This window comes from Chaetodon auriga, chromosome 20 (assembly GCF_051107435.1).
Source record: "Chaetodon auriga isolate fChaAug3 chromosome 20, fChaAug3.hap1, whole genome shotgun sequence".
Lineage (NCBI taxonomy): Eukaryota > Metazoa > Chordata > Actinopteri > Chaetodontiformes > Chaetodontidae > Chaetodon > Chaetodon auriga.
In genome coordinates this window covers 3,026,783-3,050,254 of record NC_135093.1, presented here as the reverse complement: position 1 = coordinate 3,050,254, position 23,472 = coordinate 3,026,783, and the positions used below count along the sequence as shown (strand labels likewise).

General features: G+C 45.1%; 1 protein-coding gene across 1 annotated transcript in view; it reads left to right on the top strand.

Annotated features, from left to right (window-relative positions):
* The window catches only part of tbkbp1 (TBK1 binding protein 1), a 48,372-nt gene extending 30,952 nt beyond the window's left edge, over nucleotides 1–17,420 (top strand). Inside the window, exons 4-10 of the mRNA XM_076760707.1 lie at nucleotides 180–284; nucleotides 3,234–3,381; nucleotides 5,005–5,207; nucleotides 5,920–5,981; nucleotides 11,413–11,528; nucleotides 13,273–14,060; nucleotides 15,387–17,420. Coding sequence (XP_076616822.1) covers nucleotides 180–284; nucleotides 3,234–3,381; nucleotides 5,005–5,207; nucleotides 5,920–5,981; nucleotides 11,413–11,528; nucleotides 13,273–14,060; nucleotides 15,387–15,515 — 1,551 coding nt within the window. The 3' untranslated portion in view covers nucleotides 15,516–17,420. The remainder of the gene's footprint in view (nucleotides 1–179; nucleotides 285–3,233; nucleotides 3,382–5,004; nucleotides 5,208–5,919; nucleotides 5,982–11,412; nucleotides 11,529–13,272; nucleotides 14,061–15,386) is intronic.
* Nucleotides 17,421–23,472: the final 6,052 nt, after the last annotated feature.

Sequence of the window (23,472 nt, the reverse complement as noted above, 5' to 3'; positions counted from 1 at the left end):
ATAACAGTTTCTTAAGAGACACGTTTGATGACTCCGGCAATGGAAGTTTTTGGTGTTTTATTCCCTCTCCTGCTTTGTGAGGAAGTTTGAAAACTGACAAAGAAGAGGAAAAAGTAAATGTATGTCAAGCTTTTTTTTTTTTTTTTTCTCAGCTTCTCTTTCTCTGTGTGTCGCTTCAGCTCCAGAAGAGAAAGGAGAGAGAGGAGCAGCTGGAGGACGTGATCCAGGCCTACGAGAAGATTCACATGGAGAAGAGCAACCTCCAGAGGGATCTGGACAAGATGGTCAGAGGCGTGACTCAGTTGGCTGCATCGGTTATTTTACAGCGGCTTCGGCCATATGGCTCGTTAATGAGTGCTTACAGGTTCACGCTCTGCTGATGGGCCGAACGTGTAAAAGTTGGCATGGCTGACATCACGAAGAGGCAATGAACATTAGATCACACACAAACACACTACATGGCCAAAAGTATGTGGACACCCCTGTGCATACGTGTTCGTGGACTTCTAGTCTGGAGCTGTTTTTAGGATTTGGTCAGCTCCATAAAGGAACAGTTTTCACAGTTTGGTGTTCGTGACTGGCCTGCAGGCACCACTTCCCAACACCTTTGGCTTGAACTGGATCACCGACTATGAGCCAGACCTGATCACACAAAATCAGGGTTGGGCCTCACTGATGCTTTTGTAGCTGAATGAGAGCAAATCTCCTGCAGCCAGCCTCCAGGAGCTGCTGGAAAGCCTGAAAGCAGGACACCTGCAGCAGCACATTCATGAGCTTAGTTTGAAAATAATCACCTGTGGGTGTCCACATACTTTTGGCCATGTACTGTATCTGTTGTTTAGCATGTTTTTACAGGTTACACTGAAACTAGCTGTGAAATGAGTCATTTAAATGTAATAACGTGGTGGAAAATGAAGAAAATATAACGTAACATTCAAACGATTTAGTACAGCACTTCTTTAAAGGACATGTTCACGTTTTTCCACGTCTTAAAACAACACCCACATGCCCTCACGCACATCGAAAGCGCTGTCAGAGGCTGTAATTGATCCTCCTGACTCTACTGGCTGTTCAAACATCCTTTCATAAAGCAGACTGAACGGAGGCGATGGGGGACAAAATCCGTAGTCCTCTTTACAAAGCTCAAAGTTGGTTTTCAGTGTGAAGTCTCTTCCACTCAAACAGACTTAAACAGTGTTTAAAACTGAAGCAGCAGAGGCTGAAACATCTGGACTTTCAGGCCTTTTAGTGTGGCTCACGCTGCAGAAACGCTGGATCCTACATGTCCTAAAATGCAACTCAATAGAATCTTTAATTAGACATTAATTCTTTCAAAGTCCACAGTCCAGTTTTCAGCGAAGCTCTCTGTTGAAAAGGATCATTTTCTCAGACTTTACAAAGTTCCCTCTAAAGACTTTCTATAACTGAGAGGCTGACTGGAGACGCAGGACAAAACAGGCTCCGTTTACTCGTCATGAGCGCTCACATCAGCGTCTTCTGTGGCTCTGGATCAACCCCGGTGATGTCATCAGGGTGATCTCGGATTGGCTGCGGCGACTAAATATCTGAAGCAATTTCTAACAAAAAACCTGCACTTCAAGCTGGAGACGTGGCCTAAAATGCAGGTGTTTACCAGGCCAGGGGGCGCCAATGAAGTATGGAATCAAGCTGCACTATGGGAAATGTAGTTTCACTCACACCTTCAAAGGAAGGTCTGTCCACCTCGTCTCAGTTCGGGACAAGTTCCACACAATCTGCATCTGAATATGTGACCAAAAACCATAGAAAACTCTGAAACTCTGTATATCTTGCAGCCACGTTTCTCTGGACACTCCAAAACAAAATCCATCTCAAATTCCTCCCGATGACATCAGAGGGGTCATATTTTATACCATTGAAGGATTTAGTCTGCAAACTGTAAATAATGGGTAATAATGGGTAATAATGGGTAATAATGGGTAATAATGGGTTTTCCTCTCCTGACGTTTCTTTAACATTTGGTGCTCCGAAAGTACGACGACAAAGAAAAAAGACACTTGAGGGAATGAATGGCTGTGACTGTGCACTTTAGACCACGCCGCTCATTTCGGAGTAATTGGCGTCTGCGTGAACTTTTTTCATTGCTTCTTATTCCGAGTCAACAGCCCTTCAGAGAGAAGAGTCCTTTCAGAGGCTTTCAGTGAAGTTTCTCCCCTGACACTGTGCGCTCGATGCTTTTTGGCTGGCGGGGAAAACAGTTTGAGTTTAGCAAATTATTCGAATTGTTTTTTCTGAGATGAAGTTCCTCTCATTTAAAACACACCAGAATCAGCTTTGAGATTTATCCTCTAACTCTTAATAGATGTGCAACTGTGAGAGGCTCATTCTTTGAACACATTTCTGTTACTGGTTGCAAATCGGAGTCGATCCAGACCAGGTAGAAGCTTCCAACTGAACAGATTGGCTGGCTGCTCTTTCTCACAGCCCCTCTGTGATAATAAACCGTCTCATATGAGAGCGAAGTCCGTTGAGCAGCTCTCGCCGAGCAGCATCAGCAGTTTTAACGCGGTCGGAGTGATTAAGGGATGAGGTGCGCCAAAGATGTTGGAACTGGCATCTGCCAATGACTGACGGTGTCAGTGTCACCTGAGGCTGCGGCTCCGACTGCCTGCAGCGCCTCAGTGACCTTTAACCTTCCAGCAGGGAACTCGCTCGCGGATCTACAGCTGCGAGTCCAAGAAAAGCTCGTAGAAAATCTAAATGAAAACTGAATTCACTTGCTTACAAATGAGTTTCATGATCGGTACACGTGACGGCGTCAGCACAGCAGATGATGAACGACGGTAGAAGGAGGAATCGCTGTGTGCTTAAAGCGTTTTTACAAACGTTCCCACGAGACGACGGGATGGTTTAATATCCCTCATGATCTGTTCTGTAACACTCGTGTCGATGAAGGCCAAACTGGCCCGTGTTCATCGCTGTTTTTCACCAGTACACGCGTGAAACTTTTTGATGGACAGATAGATGAAGTGTCAGTCCCTGGTTGCAGAGCTGAAATATCAGTGCCAGGATATGAATGTTGATTCGTCACACTGATGCTTAGCAGGCTTGGACATGTTCACAAACTGGCTTTAGCAGGTTAAAGGAGGCACAGCCCGGCCGTGTGGTGTATTTAATATGAAATCCCTGCAAATGTTTCACTCCTGCATGTGTTCAGGACTGAGATAGAGCTCTGGATATATGTTTGCTTGCAGACCAGCCTGGTGGAGAAGCACGTGGAGCGAATCCTGGGCCTGGAGTCAGCGCTGAGGCAGAGGGACAGCTCCCTGCAGAAACTCAACATGCAGCTGCACAGCAAAGACATGCAGTACCTGCAGCTGCACGCCGGCCCGGACGCTCACAGTGAGTGAAACATTATCCACAGCTGAGAGTACCGATGTTTTCAGAGGGCACCTTGAACACAGCGCAGCGCTCCGGCCTTTATAGGTGCTTTTATTCGGGTAAACCAGGAGGGAGCAGCTCCAATAAAATCTTAGAAACAGGCAAAACATTTAAAGTTTATGGTGATTTTAGTGTATCTGACTTTAGTTTAGAGTCCCACAAAGCTTCAATAAACATTCACTGATTGGTCATTTTGCCATATTTTAGCACTAAAAGCAGGACAGTTTGATGAATGTAGTGATGAAAACATTCACTGTGATGCTTTTGGTGCAATAATCATAGCATGAAAATTTGATACCTGCACATCCCCAATTTATGCACCTGTACATCTACTAATAAATCTACATATATATAATGTAAATGTGCATATTTCAGGTGGTTTTTGGGTCAGGTAGTTATCTCTGTTAATCACTGCTCATCAATCAAATCCAACAACCTGGTCGGAAAGCACTGAGGTCAGATAAGCCTGTTGGAGGGTCGGACATTTTGTTCCAGCTCCTCAGTCACAGTCGCACAAAAAGAGCCCTCAAATCTATGAAATTCAATCATTCTAGCTTCAAAATGTTGTGAGTGAAGCGCCTGCTCCTGTAAATTTGAGGATTTCTCTGCATTATTCAGCCTGTTACTGCCATCTGCACCGCTGAGTGAGCTCTATTGTGATTAGTCTGCGTTACCAACTGCTCGAAAACCTGTGCGATAATTCCACTTATTGCGATGCAAATTAATTCCTGTATGAGAAAAGTACAAGAATTTCAAAGGTAAGACAAGGCAGGTCACTCCACTGCGTTCACCAGAGAAAAAGCACGCGAATGAAATCTTAACGCGCTCGCTTTTTGGATTATGAAGCCAAACGGCAAGTCAGCAGATCGGCTCATTTCTAGACGGCAGATAACATATGCAGTCCGCTACTGCTGCAGAAGAGATGCTGCTAAACTTCAAGAGTCAGATGCTCAACTCTGCCCTCTTCAGCGACGTGGGTGGCCGATGGAAACAGGGAAGAAAAGTGTCACCGCCAACTCAACAGATGCCTCTAGTGAAGGTATACCTCGATGAAGAGGAGGCAGAATCTCACACGGGCGTCAAACTCTCATATTTAATGAAAAAAAGCGGCATTTAAGCTCGTTTTGACGTTAATTTGAGCGCGAGGAGTCAGTCTGCAGGCAGTATTGTTGATTAATAGCTTTGTGTGTGCGTGTGTGCGCATGAATGAGGTCGAGAAAACATCTTGTAGTGCAGACTGTGTACAGTGTGTGCGCACCTGTGACTGCACATACTGGAGAGGAGCTGGGATACGAAAGCCGATGCTGCTGCGCTGTTGGAGTGTCTTCTGGCTCAAGGACTGAGTCTGTGTGAGCGGAGCTGAGTCACTAACATGCCCACACAGATCACAGCACCCAGGTACAAACTGAAAGATGCTGCCCTTGGAAGAAGGCAGCTCTTATGCTCTTAAATACTCATCTACAACTCGTCTATTGTGCAACAATCTGTGGACAGAACGTGCTGTTAGTCAGGGGAAATGAAGTAAAAACACAGTGTTTCGTCTCCCGGGTTTCACATCTACATTTCCTCTCTCCTCCCTCCCAGTGCTGGACTGTCCAGCCCTGACCCTTCAGAGCTCCCGTAGCCTGGACGCCCTGTCCGACCTGAAGCTGCAGCGGCTGGAGGCGGAGCTGGAGGGGGCGCGGCACGAGGCCCAGGGGGCGTGTCAGCGCGAAGAGGAGCTGAAGGGGGAGTGTGAGAGGCTGAAGGAGGAGATGAGGATGCTGCAGAACAGCCAGAGGGACAGGGTCAGTGTTGGTTTGTTTTAGTCCCCTCGAGGGGCCACATGGGTGGAGTTATATGAAGAACGGTGTCAGAGAAGCAGCTGACCCCAGTGCTGTTTGTGATGCTTTCCCTGACGTCCTCATTGATCTGTATTAAGTTTAAAGAGACATGTAAAAGCCCAGAAACACAACACACTCCATGGACAGTCACAGTGTGGCTTCAACAGACAAACCAAACGAGGTACAACGTGTTAATTAGCGAGCTGGAGATATTTATGGGTGGATTTTGTCCAATCTTTGTGCTAAGCTAAGCTAAGCCAACCAACTTCTGGCAGCGTGCAGACAGACAGGAGTCAGTTTTTCATCTCACTCTTCATGATAACACGTCCAGATGATTTGCTGCTCTTTAACGCCACATCACAGCATCTTATTAGTCACTAAAACAAGAAGAAATCCTCAACCCTCCAAACACTTATTCCTCTCTCAGTCGGAGCAACATTGCTAAAATCTGGGCTCCTTGGACGACTTCACCTGCACACATAGAGCCATAAAGCAACACACATACAGTACTTGAATATTAATTATCAGTGATTTGAACCTGTTTTCACCCACGGCGTCTTTTTCCTGATGACGTTACCTTCAAACATGCCGTCTCGATTGGCTCCTGCTGTCAGATCTTGTCCAATATTCTACCAGCACCTGCATGCTAATCTAATTTCACGCTCTACTTCGGCAGGAAATGACTTCTCCGTGCAAGCAGTGTGATGTGGAGTGGATAAAGAAGGTGGGAGACGAGCAGTAAGTGACCACCGCCGATCTCTGGGTGGAGGGAGGGAGGGAGGGAAAGCGGGAGCATCGTCTACAGCGACGACAGAGGAAAGAGCGAGAGGAGGAATGTTTCACTAAAGGCCGCCGCTCATCTGGATCTTTATCCTCCTGCTGTGATGAGCTCAGGACGACCTCCAGGCGCCTCATTAGAAGCTAGACAAGCTCTCCATCGCTGGATAACTCAGTTCAAATGCAGCATTAATAAAGGAGTCTTATTGTTTGTGCACCAAAGCTCCTAGTTACCAGCTCCTAGCTACTATCTCCTCTCTGTGCATTCAACTGTAACGCCACTGTCTGAATTAACTCCAGGAGGGCTGGTAGGAGTTGGGTCTGAGCAGTAGGGGGCAGTGTAAGCACAGCGTAGGCCACCTTCCTGTCCATTTCCTCATGTCTGTGAGTTTGTTGGACAACATGAGGCATCGAATCCAGTCTCATCTGTCCCTCTTATTCCTCCCAAACCTGAAAACTGCACAAAAAGAGCAATCTTGAGTATTCAAGCTGCTGTGTTTCCACTCGTTTCTCTGCCAACCACAGAAATGTGTCAAAGCTGGTGCTGCGAGGAAAGAAAGCAGCTTATCTTTGTGCCAAACTGCCCCCAGGCTGTTTCTAAGGTGTTGCAGGTAAAAGAAAAAAAGAAAAAACCACAGCAGGCCGGGCACCCGACTCCCACACAATGAAACCCCAGAGGTGTTTCGATGGGGAGCAAACTGAAAGTAAACGATGCGGCAGCGAAGAGGCGCTGAGTTTTTACTCAGTGTGGTGGAAGCCCACTGCTTTTTCCAGATCTTGGTCACCTTTTGGTTTTACTCAACAATATCACTTACTCACACTGAAAACACACTACAGTGCCTCTACTCTGTTTCCTGGTGCTTTTTCTTGTAATTGAGCTCATTTAGTGTAAACTGCACAGATTGATATGGAAGGTTCTGTGTGTGCTGTGGAGCCTATGAACACACCACCTCTGCTCTGACACAATAATCATCAGCATTTTATGATCTTGAGAAGTCTTTTTGGGGAGATTGGTTTTATTTAAAGATCCCCTCCACTCAAAGATGTGTTTTTCTAATGTTTACATCCCTGAAAATGTCTGATCTTGACCGCACCGACCTGCATCTGTGCAAAGTTTGTTACAAGAGTCGTTTTCACATCCCCTGAAATCTTACGCCAGGAAAACTCCATTTGATACGTCACAAATTCAAAAACCAGTCGCTGTCTTTTATGCAGATAAATGTAAATAAGCAGATATTACACACAATATAAAAATGTTGCTGTGTCAGCCACTGCCAGCTACAAGCTAACAAACAACATAAACAAATAAGAGATGCTAACGACACTTAGCATTCTGATACGTCTGCAGGTCGGTGATGAAGGTGCACAGCAGCCTCCTCACCTGAGTCTGACGGAGTCTGACGTGCACAGTGTGACTGAATGTTTCTTAACGAGGGAAAAGAGCAGATGTGTTTCCATCCTTTTTTATTTTTTAAGTAGGAAATCATGCTAAACAAAATATCAATCAGTGAGTATTTTTACATTTCAAACACGTTTAGACTGTGATGCTTTTTAAAGCCTCCGCGTTTGAACCGACTTAAACTGATTTTATCTTCCATTCGTCACAAAATATTCTTGTTTTTCTAATGTTTCACATCTTCACCGCTCCGCTCCTGCCTCCTCCTCTCCATCTGTTTTGTAAGAGACGGCAGGTTTTGGCTAATTCTACAACCAGCCACATTCTTTTGTGACTACATTTGTGGAATTTCGTTTGCCTCACTCATAACTGACGATGCGTGAAAGAGCTTCCCTCACCAACCACAAGTCACCTGGTAGGACGCCCCCTCGCCACCACACAGAGCGACTGACTAATCCCTCCTCAGCTTTCAGAGAGTGAGAGCTGTTTCCAATAAATCACAACATGATGATTTGAAGTGAAGTGGAATTCCCATTTCTTGTTGAAATTCAAAGAAGTATTTAGAAAATTGGCTTTTAAAACCATCAATGCAGCTCCTGGAAATCTATTTTTTTTACATTTTAAGTGATGATTAGCCCCCCAAAAAACACTTTTAGTTCGCCGGTAGCCGAAAGTTTGGTGCTCGGTGTGAGAACAGTTTGACACCTCTCTGTACTTCATGCACATAGAGGGTGTCAGGGTGTGGTCTGCAGAGTGTGAAAAGCCCCCATCTGTTCCTCCACGAGGCTGCAGGCGTGCAGGTTGTGCATTTCTTTTAAGACCAGGAATATCTTCATCTCCGTCAGCAGACATCTGCACATGACGAGCACAGCGGTTAATGTTTGTCGTCCATTTGTAGTCCGAGAACTATTGACCAATCACGTTTGAGCGGGCGTCGGTTGCATGCAGGTAAACAGCGTAAAGCGCAAAAGGCCAAAAGCATCGGCTGAAATGCTATGTGCTACTGTCTGATGATGTTTAGCTTTTTATTATTGGAATCTGCTCATAACGATTAGCCAACATGTTGAGCTGTTGTCACGAGTTTGAAAGTCAAGCTGCTAACTGGACTGCACAGAAAGCTGCATGATGAGGAAGTTTTGGCCCAAAACATCGGCCGTCGACCTCAGAGGTCAAACCCTCATCAGACAGTAACTGCCGGGTTCCGTGTGAATCACTTCCTCCAGAAAACACGACCACACGTCGGCAAGTTAAGAAGAATATCCATTACCGCCGCGCAGACCTCCGTGTGCTCAATGTCAGTGTTCCCTCCCGAGGCCACGCTGTCGGTGTGAGCGACTGAGGAGCTTTAAACAGAACATTTAAACAAAGAGGCGCTGAAATCGTACGGGCCGCTGCAGCGACGACTCTTTCTTTTACACGTCAGATGAGATCAAAGGTCAGATTTCAGCCCACGCTGCGTCTCCCACACACACGTACACAGTATACACGCTCGCACATGATCGATTCAGTGGCACAAATCTTTCATCAATGCCGCATCGGCATTATCACACCCCTCCCACGCGCTACTGTACATTGTACAGTATGTGCATGCACTTAGACATGCGTAAGCAAAGAAAAGGAAACAAAATGAAGCAAATGTGCAGAGTATTTTTAGACATACAGCGACAAAAACAAAGAGACCTGGTTTCACAGACAAACGGGCAGCGATCGAGAAGCCTCGTCAGGTTCGTGTGCAGGTGTTCACACATCTGCTTTCCTACATGGGACCATGAGAGAGAGGCGTTGCAGCCCGAACACTGATTGTCAAAACACAAAAATTGGAAAGTGAGATAGCGCACGTGTGAAAAGGAAGACGTGCATGAATCTAAAGTGTCACGAAATTCAGCGATTGGAAAGAAGTCAGTGCAGAGCTGCAGCTGAGAGTCGCCTGAGAGGCTGAGAGAAGGATTTACTTTGAATGCGCAGCCAGTAAGTAACCTGATGATTGTCATTTCCCCACTGAGGCACTGAATGTTCTATTTGCTTGCAGGCTCTTAGCAAAAGCCACACATATGGAGCGCATGCATTTTAATCACAGATGACCCTGAATGGCTCCACCAACTCACACCACAGTGATGCTCGCTGAAAGGTGGGAGATGAAAGGGGGTTTGATCCCCGACTGACTCACAGCAGATGGGTGGAAAACTAGGTGGGCCAGTCGCAACACCCAACCAACCAGTGGAAGCTATGACTTACTCAGTTTGTTTTTTTTAAACCATGAACTTCCTTGAAATGGAAGTTTTATTTTAAATTGTTTTGAGGCTTTTACACAGCACGGTTTTGTGTCTTTGTGGATGTCCGTAAAGCGTAAAGAGGTGCAGGATAAGAATCTGTAATTAGCACAAAGAAATCTGCAGTGTTCCTCTAATGCATCGCGGGCGAACACACACCAGTGTGAAGGCTCAATGGAGTTAGTGCGCGGGTGTGCAGGGGCTCATATTTTTAATCAGACAGCGTGTTATCTGTGCTTTGTAGGCAGGATATATACTGTGTTTGTCTTTTTGGGTGCTGGCGTTGCAGTGGAAGTTCATATCTATTCCTGCTTCTGCAGAAGAAATCCCCAGGACATGCATATGTGTTGTTTGTCATTTTTTTATCTGCCACCATCTCGATGCAGGAATGAGCTGAGTCACATCGACAGGCAGGTTAAATTGGTTATCAGAGGTGCTTTATCAGATCTGAGTCAGGCATGAATCTGGTGCTCTTTTCATTGGTATGTTTCCGTTCATCAAGAGCGGCAGGCGCTCAAGTTATCTGTTTGCCCATGTGAGGCGGTTTCTTTTCCTTTCAACCTGTTATGAATTCAGTTATAGTGATGATGATTGATGTGAGCAGAAAAATAAAAGCTTCTGTGCCCTAAAATCAAGGCAATTTGTGCAGCATGGCAGTTCAAATGTTTCCCTATAATACACTAAAAACGGCATGAAAAGGTCAAAGTGCAATTTAAAAGATCAGAAATGTGTTTACAGGAAATGAAAATGCTCTGTACGGAGACAGAAATGTAGGACAGGAAGGCACGAGGGCTGGTGAAGGCACGAGAGTCCGCAGCTTGGATCCAAAGGTGGTCGGAGTTTGGTGCCATTTGTTGTTGCATCTATGAAAGTCAGCGAACCTGGCAGGCCTTGACTCACACTGGCAGGGTGAAGCGCTTATCGGAACAGATTTCAAGTTAGATTTCTAGGTTTCACATCTCGCCCATCTTACAGTTAAGAGTCTAATCTATCACTGACGGTGCTGGAATGAGTAGATTTCAGGTCAAGACTCGGGGAGTTTATAAAAAGTTGGGTAGACATTGGCAATAAGCAGCCTGCTATCAGATTCGAGTGACTAATCACTTTCCTGCTTCTATTGTGATGATCTCTCTTTTAACCATTGACAGTGAAATCACCCTTTATCGGGATCAGATTGATGCTCAGAGATGTACACCGCTCCATACCTCGCAGTAATTTATGCTGTGGGATTCAGATCAGACTCAAGCTAACGAGCTGGGACCACGTCAGCTCGTTGCAGAAGCGTGTGAGCCAACCATCCTCGCTCACGCTTCTTGAAATAGAGTTGCTCTGTCAGTACGGCCCCTGAGAGAGTCATGACACATCTTGCATGAAATGGTGTGATTTTATGCACTTCAATTATGCGCTGCGACTTGCACTCTAAAAATATAAGCCTATAAGCCTCTCAGTTAGCCAGCCTGATTTGTGAGGCGGTGCTGCAGAGCTCATTCACTTTAAAGAGGGAGATGAAGATCAGTGTGGGCTTGTGATGCACTTCAGCTGTAATTTCCTGCATCTTACAATATTAAAGGAAGCCTTTGATTAACTCCCATCAGTGCTGTACGTGCTGATGATTGGACAGAGATTACAGTGTTTGTGGTTGTAATACATTAACGTTCCAGCAACATTACAATATTCTGGAATGACACTGATTCTGATAATTACATAATTGCTTCCCGTCCTCCAGGGTGAATCTGGCTCTGGCCTACACAGAGTTAACAGAGGAGCTGGGACGCCTCCAAGCGCTGAGCTCCAAGCAGACGGAGATCCTGAGGAAAGCCTCGCAGGAGCAGGCCAGTCCAGGTTAGCGTCCACACCCACCCGCGTGCCCGTGAGCAGAACCCACGGACAATACTGTGTGTCAGAACTGTGGAAGTCCAGGGCCACAGTTCACGATTAGTGAGTAAAAGTAGCAATAAAACATGGTAAAAATACTACTTCGAAATGCTACTTGAGTGAATGTACTAAAGATTATCAAACAGTTAGTTTAATATAATACTGCAACCTATTTTACAAGCTCATCACATGTTTGTAACTAATGATAGCCGATTAGATAAAAGTACAATTGACAATAAAATATAAGATTTTGCTATATTTTCACTTCTCACATGTAGTGGAAGTATAAAGTAGCATGAGATTAAAGTACAAATACCTCAAACTTGTGTTTAGGTCCTGTATTTGAGTAAATATTCTTATAGCCGTCAGGTTCCACCAGTGAGAAACTTACTAAAAGAGGAAAACATCAGCTGACAACCACATTCACACATTTTTGTACGTTTAACATGCTGGTACATTGTAAAATTAAGTGTAATATAAATAAAATAAATGAACTTAAATTCATGCGCTGTGTCGTTCCGACGGCGTAGAAACAGAACTTCTGGTTGTGATTTGTTCCTTCAGTTTTCTCGCTTAAACGTAAGATGGAAATGAAAGCAGATACTTTTTAAGGTAAAACTAACAAGTGCTAAACGGTAGCAACACCTTTCTCTTCCTGCACGAGCACACACACACACACACACACACACACACACACACACACATCATGTCTCACAACTGTGCATCTGCCCCCACCACAAACCAGAAGGCACCACATGCATCGCCTTTACTGAGCTGTAGGTCGTACAAACTGGAAAACTATTGTGTAAATCTGTGAATAACGCATTTTTACGCAGCTAACAGTGGGACGAACGCAGAAACCCCCCAAACTGCATCTGACGTTTCCCTAAGGTCACGCCGTGTCACATTGATCTCGAAAATGTGACGTGAATGGCACCTCTGCTTAATTACTCGGAGGATCGTTCAAGCGGTGCGAAGGCCTCTCGGCTATCTTTAACAACAAAACAAATGGTTTTCGTGAATTTGTGTGGAGCCGTAAAAATTCTCCAGGGTGTTAATCTATAAGAGTAAGCATGAACTGAAGAGTCCCGTTTGAGTGTTTCCTCCTCGTTCGGAGGCTCAGAGAGAGTTTTAGAGCACAAACACCCCCACCCTTTTAACACCGCAACCAACCGGCCATAAATGATGTTTCCTCTTTGATATGGGAAGTGGAGCTGAAGTAGTGACTACAGGGCTGACTTTTTATGAATACACAGAGGACCATTTCCATTCACTGAACGCCCGGGTGCTTGCAGGAAATGCATGAAACGTCGTCTGGTAAAATGCATAGAAGCAAATGAAATGTCAATCAATTAGAAGACACATGGAACGAAGAAGTGGTGAACCATTTTCTTCTGCTTGTACTGGAAATGTGAAGAGCTGCCAAAAGTATGTGGACAGCAGAACATTAGAGCAGCTCTTCTGTGAGGGATTTCTACCAGATTCGGCTGCAGAGATCTGTTCTCATTTGGCCACAAGTGCATTGGCATGGCTTACAGTTTGCATTCAAGTTCATCTCATAGGTGCTGGATGAAATATCACTGCATGCTGTAGCTGTAGTTCAGACCATGATGAACAGACCAAAGTGCATGTGTCCACATACTATTGGCCAGGCAGTGCAGTAAGGTTTTCTTTCCAAATGTGTTCTGACGAGTGTGTTTTGTTCCCTCAGTCCAGCGTCACTCTCCCATCCACCACCAGCGCCACTCTCCAGTGTCTCAGCGCCACTCGCCCATCTCACAGCGCCATTCTCCGGTCCCGCCTCCGCCACACCACTCCCCAATCCAACAGAGACGTTCCCCGGTGCTGCAGCGCCTCTCCCCTGACATGCACCGCCGCTCGCCCCTGCTGGACGTCAACGACGGTCCAGCCTCTTACTCGTGCCGGCCGCCCACCCAGCACCTGAGGGCCAGCTTCCAGGGCCGACGCAGTTACTCTGAGGTTGCCGACCCCTCGGCTTACCAGTGCCCGCCCCGCTTCTCCCTGGACCCCGTCTCCACCCTGCCTAAGCCCCGGCCCTACATCGAGGGCTACACAAAACAGCAGCCCCAACACGTGGGCTCTCCTCACGGTGGACTGCAGCACAGAGGCTCCCCGTCTCCCCATCAAGGCGGCGCAGGAGGAGACGGGGGCCTCGGGGAGAGCTCCATGCGCCACTCAAGAGAGATGCCGTTCCCACTGTCTGAGGTGGCCCACCTGCATTTTGAGCCCCCTCCTCCTTCCACACCGGCCCCCCAGCCCCCACAGTCCTCTGAGGACGAGGAGGAGTGGACCTGCCCGCACCCCATCAGCCCACCGCGGACGCTGGGCGTGCTCTCTGCTCCGGTGCCCAGCGGCGTCATGCGAGGCCCAGCATCCTGCTCCGCCTTCCCCATCCCTCAGAGGTCAAACACCCTGAGCTGCCACCCGCAGCCGGCGTACATGTCCGCAGAGCATGCTCAGTCCTGGCCATCAATCAACGTGAGTTCAAACGTCTGTTTTCAAGCATGAAGCATGAAGAGTATGTGCCAGCTGCACGTTTGAGTGATTTTGAAACCATGAAAATGCAGCAGTGAAAGCTCAGTGTCCCGTGTCATGTTGTTGCAATTGAAGTACCGAGCTGGTTCACAGAAAATACGCTGAATTTAACCCCATGACTCTTTCCACTGAGTGCAGCTTTTTCACACTGAATGTTAAAATCGTCAGAAGGCTTCTGCTGTGCCTCATCGTAGTTCCTTTAAAGTAATTGTGCAACAGAAATGCAGCTATGTACTTTCCTTGCAAGGGTGAGATGAGAACTTTGATATCAAACTGATGTGCAGAGCTGAGGTCTAGATGATTTACAGCCAGCTTAGCATAAAGGGGGAAAGAGCTGGCACTGTCCAAGGGGAAGATCTCTAATGCCAACTAAATAACACTCTCTTTTTTTACACGGCATGCACAGAGTGGCTTTAGAGTGAGTTCATGAGTGTTGGAACTACTTCTTTGCTGCACGCAGAAGTACGTCAAGTTCGTCAAGAAGTGCTCCCAGTCTGACTCTAAGTGAAACAAACAGAAATAAGACGGCTTTAGAGGTGTTGCTGCAGGAGGTGTATTTTCAGGCTTCTTTAATCTAAGCAAGACTATCCTCGCAAATAAAAATGCAGCATGAGTTGTTTCAGAGAATGCTTAAAAACATCACGTGTTCACATTAAAGAGACGAAGCCGTCTAGCAGCTGTTGGCGTCCTCTGTTGTCCACTGTTGGCAAAGGAGGAAGCAGCGTGACGTCAAGACGCTGGTCGATGCGGCTACGCCCTGATGATGGTTCCCTAACCTGAGTGAAGGATGTTCACTTAGTTCTAATGAGGTTGTTTTTTGTGCCTAAACTTTGACTTGTCAGGTTAGAAAACAGATGATTTCAACAGCGGCGCTGAGAAATGATGTTTCCCCGCGGACACGGAGTCAGATCAGAAAAGGCTTCTGTGCGTCGCTCGAGGAGGCGGTTTCACAGGAACTCTTTTGTTGTTGTTGTTGTTGAGTAAGCTCGTGAAACTGACACCGAACTTCTCGAGTCTGAAAGCAAATAATTGCTCCAGTTGGTCTTCTCTCTGAGCTGAACTGGATCGCATGATGAATCAGGGCCTGGGTGAGCGTTTGGATTTACTACAAATCAGGGTACTTCATAGTAAAACCCTGTTGTGAGCACTCACAAGTGGTGATGTCATGCCTCCCACAGGATGACTAATAGGATCCAGTGAAGGTGTTGGTGTTGAGGACCTCATGTGATTTATCCTGATGTGTAATCATGTGTGTGTGTTGCTCTGCAGCTCTGGATGGAGACCGAGGAGAGCGACATGCGAAGCTGCCCCCTCTGCCAGCTGATTTTCCCCGTCGGTTACCCTGACGATGCCCTCATCAAGCACATCGACTCCCACCTGGAGAACAGCAAGATCTGATTGCCATGGCAACCAGCCCGCACACATCTTATAGGTTACGTAAGCGATCGGCCGACCGGGCCACACGGGAAGTCAAAAGTAGAATCGCAGGCGAGCCGCCGTGAGGTAATCTGTAGGAAGGGATGCAAAATGGGATGCAGGGGGACGTACTTAAATGGGGGTCTGTTGGATTTGAGAGTCCACATGCAGAGTCCTTCACTGGCCCACCTTAGGACAGCTCCGCCTGTATAGTCACCGGCTCTGGTTGCTGCTGCTTTGTCGTGAGTCTCGTGTGGTTTTTCGGACAGTTTCAGACGTCGTCTTGTTCACCGCTTCACAGTCTAGTACACTTTGATTTAGCAAAGTAAGCCAAAGACGAGGTGCGAGAGGCAGGCTGGAGGGTTCAGGGGCTCTGCATGTCACAACGGCTCAGCGTTCATCAGCCAATGATCAGGGAGACCCGAGGCGTCTTTTTTAAGCAGACTATTCTCACCACTTAGCTTTACTGTACACCTGCTTGGACATTTTCTATCTCTCTCACACACACACACACACACACACACACACACACACACACACACACACTACGGTATATTTTGGAGGATTCTGCGCAGTAAGTGCCAAGGACAGCGATCTGGTAGAAGGTGGTTTATTGAAACGATCTGACAGAAGTCAAGCGGGATGTCGATTAGTCATTTGAGCTTCTGAAGCTGAAGTAAGGGTGAAGGAATTCTGTCGATCAGGGTTTGGTGCCAGTTCGCTTTCACTTCTCTAAAAGCAGGAAGTTTCCACAGCAGTTAAGAAAGTATGAAACATTCCAGTCTCACATTTCAGCTACTGACAAAGCTGGAGAACATGAATGTGAAAGCATGTTCGGATGAAGGCGGTTTTCCCCAAGCAGAGTTGTGATGATGCCCTGCAGGGCGGGGCGCTGATCTGTCTTCTCGACGAGCGGAGGGAAGTTTTTTGTCAGAATATACCTTTATGCTTGCGGCCTGTTCAAAAAAAATCTAAGTATTTTAGCACTTTACGTTAGCATAGCCTATACGATGTATCCGTTTTCAGTCCCCATATATATTTTCCATGTATGATTTACTATTTATATTGTCGATCTGTAAGGCAAAAAATATGAAGATATATTTTTGCAAATGTTAAGACACCACGTGTCTCATGCCGGTGTCTCTCCCACGTGCTTGCACACTTCTGTAAATAAGGAGTCGAAGATCAAAATCCCGCCGAACGGGATTCTTTTCTGTACAAAGACTTTAAATTACCAACTGGGATTCTCATCGGTCTTCCTAAAGATCTGACCTTCAAAACAGTTTGATGTCACGACTGCCCAGACCACCCAACAAAAAAGAAAGACCACACACAGCTGGCTGCATGAGATCAAGACTTCTGACCCGCTTTGAGGAAGAAGCGGCAGGCTTTTTAGTGCACTCTGTTTCTATCTCGGAGATCTGATACCACAAACATCATCTCCGATCAGCTAAGTTATCTCTGCAGGGTTTCAGCAACGACGATAATCTTATTTTGATACGTGGGTTTAGTTTTTAATCACAGGTGGAATCTTAACCCGAGATCTGCCTGTGGGACTTGAACTTCTTTTTGAAAAAAAGAAAATTGAAAAAACGAAGTTACACTGATGTCAGCTAATACGAGGCTTTCAGCTACATGTGCTGTTTGTAATGTGGGGATGTCCCTACGCGCACCCACCCATGAATTTGAGTTGAAGCTACAGGAGAGATGAAATGTGGTAGATTAGAGCACATTTGACAGTGATTGTGGCAGCAGGATGATGTAGGACAACGGTTTCACGTCCTCGCGTTGGGTAACTTCAACCCACATGAAGTACTCTTGAGCAACACACTGAATCTCTAAAGCTCTGGAGGCTTTGTTCCAGGCTATGATTTTCCAATGAAGGTTAAAAAAGAAAAAAAAAAAAAAAAGTATTTTCCAATGGCGGGGTCAAGAAATATCAGATTAAAGGATAACATGGTTTATTACCACTTGGACCTCACTTTAGTGGCTGTGGATGCTGGTTATGTTGGTTATGATAACACTGTCACCGAGCTAATTGCTGAAATCAGCAGCAACACTGCTAAAAAAGAAGACAAGCTGCTGAACTGCCGCTGCTGGTGAGCTAACATGCTAGCCAGCCAGGCTAGCGCTAGTCACCAACTACAGCTTCTCCATGCTGTGACTTCTTCCTTCCATTTTGTTCACCATTGTACACCATATAGCTTGTTAGCTACTTAGCTTAGGTCTGCTGCCAACATGATATCAGTTTATCTGAAACACCACTGAACCACTGACTTCTATCTCAGAATTACTTTCGTGGGGTAGTTTTTACTCAAAAAGAGGAAGTTAAAAACTGGATGGTGCAACACAGCTAATTAGCCAGAACAGCTTCTTCCTTTCAGGGAAGGTTAAAGGTTCATGGTGTTTCCATCCCTTTAACTCCTCACCTTAAGTCAGCCTGAAAGGTTTTTGCAAAATAGAGGAAGTTCTTTTTTTTATATTTTGCCATTTACATCAACCTTTTCTAACGCGTTCCTTCAAATCGTGCAGCGGGTCACTGTCATGGGAACGAACTGAATTTGCTGCAAAATTTTGCTGTTGCAACCACGAACATCCGACGAATTTAATGCATTTTTATAAAATACGAAACAAGCAGAGGCCACGTATTTAAGGAGCGAGCTGAGTAACAGAACAGATTTCAGCTGGTCAGCTGATGCATCAGGACCTGTTTGATTCAGCTCAGCGGGTGAGATCGATCGTCCGAGCTCATCATTTGGTGTTCAGGTAATTAACTGGAAAAGCAAGCTGCAGTGTTGGAGAAGGGCTCAGTTTTATCCAGCAGAGCCTGCAGGCTGAAGTTAGTTTAAGGTTAGACACTCAACAACTGCACCATTATCAGCAGCTCTGTGCTGTTTGCATGTCATGATTAAACAGAGTTTAATTAGAGAAGAACTCAACCTGCGGCTGAAATTGGAAAAAAGTACCTACCACCTCCACAAACCAGTTCCTCTGGGGGAAACCCTGAAAACTGCTCAGAGTTTCACAAGAAAAAAGGGCAAAGTTCAAACCAATCTGAAAAATAAACAATTCTATAAGGCAGAATTGAGATTTTCTAATTTCCTACCCCGTTAATCATCTTCACCACCTTCATGTCGGGATCATCTGACTGCTCGTGTTTCTCCTCCATCAGACTTCTTTTCAGCGACGCCTCCTCACTCAGAGATTAACTTGGTGATTACAGTGTTATCATAACTGAACCCAGTTCAGATAAACTGGATTTATCCTTTAAGGAGCTCCATCCTGAAGTGTACAATAAGGCCGTACGGAGATACTTGACCATTCGATCGAAGAGGGCTTTAATGACTCCCAATTATTCTATTCTGTATGTATGTTCCTATATCACTCTGTGTAAAAATATTTAAAGTTGTGTACAGACAGGTATTTTGCAAGTGTGTAAGGCTAATGCAACATGTACTCTATTATTCAACAACTTCAAATTGGAGTGTCTGTAAATCAGTATATATAATCCTCCACCACCACACTAAATATGAATTATATGCGAGTTATATGCGAGTGCTACCCCACACCTTTCCTCTCTTACTCACTCCGCAGTGGCACGTCCTCTAGTCAACTAATATCCAGCTACAAAGACAACTCACATGTGACATGGGATGATCTGGACCGCCTACAACCACAAGTACACTACAGAAAAAGTCAAAAATGAATGTTTGAAGGTTTCTGTCGTTCAGAAACACTAAGATGTATATTTTTCTTGTGTGATTTATCATGCGGTGAAGAAGGAAACGATGAAACTGTGCACCGACTTCGCTGATGTTGGTGTAACGTTGCATCACCGCAAGAGCTCAAGCGGCAGTTATTTAAGTTCTGCCTCTGATTTCTGATTGCAGCGGATGTTATTTCAATGTTTCAAGATTTCACAAACAATATGTTGTTTTTTGTCCCAGTCAGAGGACCTACTTTGGCTCCTAACCAGCGAATTATTTCCTGTATTTTGAAAAACAGAGGACATGGTTAGCAGGTTTCTTGTTCGTGTCAGTGTGTAGGAAGATGCTGCGTTGTGGTTAATGGTGCTGGGATGTTGTTCGAAAACCACAAACTGTTGGCCAGCAGCAATGCGAGCGATCACCCCTTCGCATGAGCTCACACATGTTTATTCTTCAACACATCCGCACACACACACGCTGTGCTGAGGTCCATCGCGTTAAGATTCTAATCGCTAGCTCTGGCTCTTGTCCTTTTTGTTAACCTCAAACTCTGATCTCATCTGTTTTTCTTCTTTTTTTTTTTGTGTCCTAACAGCAAACCTTGGTTTCCTCAGGAGGTTAACACAGAGACAAATCCAGCATCAGATCAAATTTCAGTGTTTCATGAAATTTCACTCAAATTTCCTTCAGATTTACTCAGGACACAAACGGCTAGGTCCAACAAAGACTAACACTTTTACTTTCAATCCCGCATCGCTCCACTCTCCTGTGAGTACCTGCGTGAGTCGGGTTGTTCTCCTGGGTAACACTGAGTGCACATGGAGACCTCAGCACTAATGAACTCTCCACAACACTAATGAGAAGTAATGGCTACTCTACAGCGTTTGTGTGCTGGAACAACACTGCTGGCGTTCAAGGACTTTACGAGTGCGCTGAGCAGAAAGAAGGCAGCAGCAGGTTTATAAAGAGTCACTTTTTAATTTCTCTCTCTGTCTGTAAATATTCCTATAAATAAACTGGAACTTGCACTGAAATAACGCATGAACTGGCGTCTTTGTGCACACACCTGATGTCAGTTGCTCTTGGCTGCACTTCACATCCTCTCTCTTCACTGATGTTAACTTTAGAGCTGGTGACGCACACGAAGCTTGAAATCATTCAAGTTGCACAGCTCGCGTCAAGGGAATTGAAAAAGAGCAGATGTGGGTGAAAATCTGGCGACTTCTCTTCAATTTCCTTGCTTTTAAAAAGGTTTTAGGAGCATAAATAGAGCTAAGAACTACAAATGACTGCTGTTTGTACTAAGACACAAGGGTAAGACATTTCAAACTGTTTATTTCACAGCTTCACCTTGTGAGGGCTTTCATATTTTCAGGTTAAAATATTAGACTGTTTTAAAAAAAAAAAATCACATTAACAAGCTTCAAATTCTTTAATTTTTTAAATTTTTTTGCATGTAAAAATCCCCTGGAGTGAAACACACGCCTGAAATGTGTTCATACATCTCAGTTTTAGAATGACACGTTGATATTATGTTATTAACGGACATCATTCACAGGCTGACAGATGATATTTCTGCAAAACTACTCAGCAGTGGAGAGGTGGGCTCTTTTAAGTTTGACAACAATATTCAGTGTGCGCGCTGTACTTTGCACAGACACCCACTCGCACACAGAGGCTGTGATGGACACGTGAGTGTGAGTGTGTGTGTGTGTGTGTGTGTGTGTGTGTGTGTGTGTGTGTTGTGGCTGCAGAGTCCTGAAGCAGTATATCATGTTGTTAGTTTCAGTCAGTGAGGCCTGACACCGCCGCCGCCGCCGCTGCTGCTGCTGCTGTGCAAACATCCACATTACCCATCGACCCGCTCAGGTGTTGTCGGTACGGTTCGCTGCAGTTACCTTCTCACTGGTCCACTTCAGCCAAGAAACGGGCTGGAAGGGACCTCAGCAGCTGTTTGTTAACAGCTAACATCAATGTTCAGATCAGGAAGAAGCTCCTGCATCAGTAAAATATGTTTGAGATTTGAGCTCACGTTAAAGAAAAGTGAGGCGGGTTGATGTTTAGTTCATTAATGATTTTAAACTCTGGACTGATACAGATGATCAAAGCACAGAGAGGACGATGATGATGATGATGATGATGATGATGATGATGATGATGATGATCTTTGTTTAGATGAAAATCCCAACAGCAATTGATGATTTACTGTAATTAATAACTGAAACTGGATGGCTTTGATAAATGGAACCTTGTCGGTTCCTCATTCAAATGTGTGTTCACGAGGGAAAAAACCCCAAAATGTTTTTATTAGGCTTTCTAACACACTCTGACCTGAAATACATTATTGAGCCTTTATTAACCCTTAAAAGAACCACCAGCAAAGACTGATGATCTTTTTTTAAACATCTTTTTGGAAAAGGGTACAAACATTTTCTGTTTTAATCATGCAGCCAATCACATCTGGTGCTTTTCATTGACTCCTCACTGTCTGTGTTTGATCTGCACGCACAGCACAGGCAACGTTATTTCAGAGCAGATCAACCAGTTTAAAGTGCTTCCGTCATAAACATGAAGAAAGCGTGTTGCATATAGAGAAAAATCAAAGAGCAGACCAAAAAAAAAAAAAAAAGAAGAAGATCTCCTGACCCATTTTATGTGAAGTCAAGATCGTTTTGTTTACCTCAAATCATGGCCTCCCTCCTTCATCCGTCAAGCTTCTTACAAAGTTTATTTCCTACATCTTCAGCTCTGTGCCGCTAACCTCAATACACAGCCTACCTCAGGAAAAAGAAAAAGGCACCCACCCATCCGGGCCACAAAACCACAGACCCTGGTACACTTACACGAGAAGCTGCAGGAGAACTAACAGCAAAACCACACGGAGTCAGTCAATAAGTGGTGAAAAGCATCACTTTCTGCTCACCGATCAAAAACAACAACCCTCAGCGCTCACAAACACACACTGCGTAGATACTGTAAATACACACCAGCACGCATGCATCACTGTGTACACACACACACACAAACATGCAGTTCTTAGAAGTCACAGTTTTTTTTTGTCATTTGTGTGTTTCCAGTAATCCTCACATCACTTCTCGCATGTTGCTTTTGGCATCCAGGTCACGGTTTAATAAGTTGTTCAGAAAATGTGCAGATTAAAGATTACAGTTGAATTCTGACTGTTCTCATGTTATTTTCATGTTTTCAGGGGGATGAACAAACACACAGTAACTCATTATAATACAATCAATTAGAAGCATAAAGCAAATTCTATAATAAACTGTTGGTTCAATGAGCCCCTCTTACAAATACTTTGGTGTAATTTTGTCTTTTTGGGTTTGTGTGTGTGCATTTACTCCTTTACCGGAATGACTCAGCTCTCGAGGCTCATACGTCGACAAAACCGTCAGGCCGTGTTCACCGTTTTGTGCATGTGGGGCGCAAACACGCGTGTGGTTAACGTTGATGAGTTCAGCCTATGTTGTGGTCCGTCGGTGCTTAAACTCTTGTCACCAACACTCGGTTTACAACAGGAGCCTTGACGCAGATCTGTATTCTGCATGTAGGATATTGAGGTCTTCATCAGCTAATCCTGCTCTCAAAGCTGCGGTGATCTCGACTGTGCCTGACAGATGCATCACAACACAAACCGTGAGTCATGTAGGAGTTAAACATGCCCACAGATGTTGAGGAAGTTTCCCTCTGCTTCTTTTTTTTTTTTCTTTTTTTTTTTTTTTGCATATTTGATCTTAACCCAAAGCTGACTAGAAGCCTCCTTCATAACACTTACAGTAAATGCACATACAGTAAGTTGAATTCTTCAAGTATTTTAGTGATATTTATGGAGTACTTTATATAGTACTGTACTATATATTGAATTTCATTTTCAACTTCAGGACAGAACGATGAAATCATTAGTACTGAAGCTGTGTTAAAAAAAAAAAAACACTCCATTTCCTCCATTTGCAGGTTAAGAAAACGTGTTTCACCCCGTGTTTAGTTTCCAGGTGGGAAGTGTTTAACCAGCCCACTAGATGGCCACATAAACCACACAAACCACAGAACTCGCTTCACAGCACAGAGGACGCCCTGTGCTGGCATTTATTGTAAAACTAAAGAAGGAACGAGCTCTACTCGATGTGTTTAGAGGCTCAAAGACAGGAGCAAGAGTCCACAGAGGACAGAGGGCAGAGGACGTGTGGAGGGGGCCCGTGGCTTTTGTGAGTTTTGGC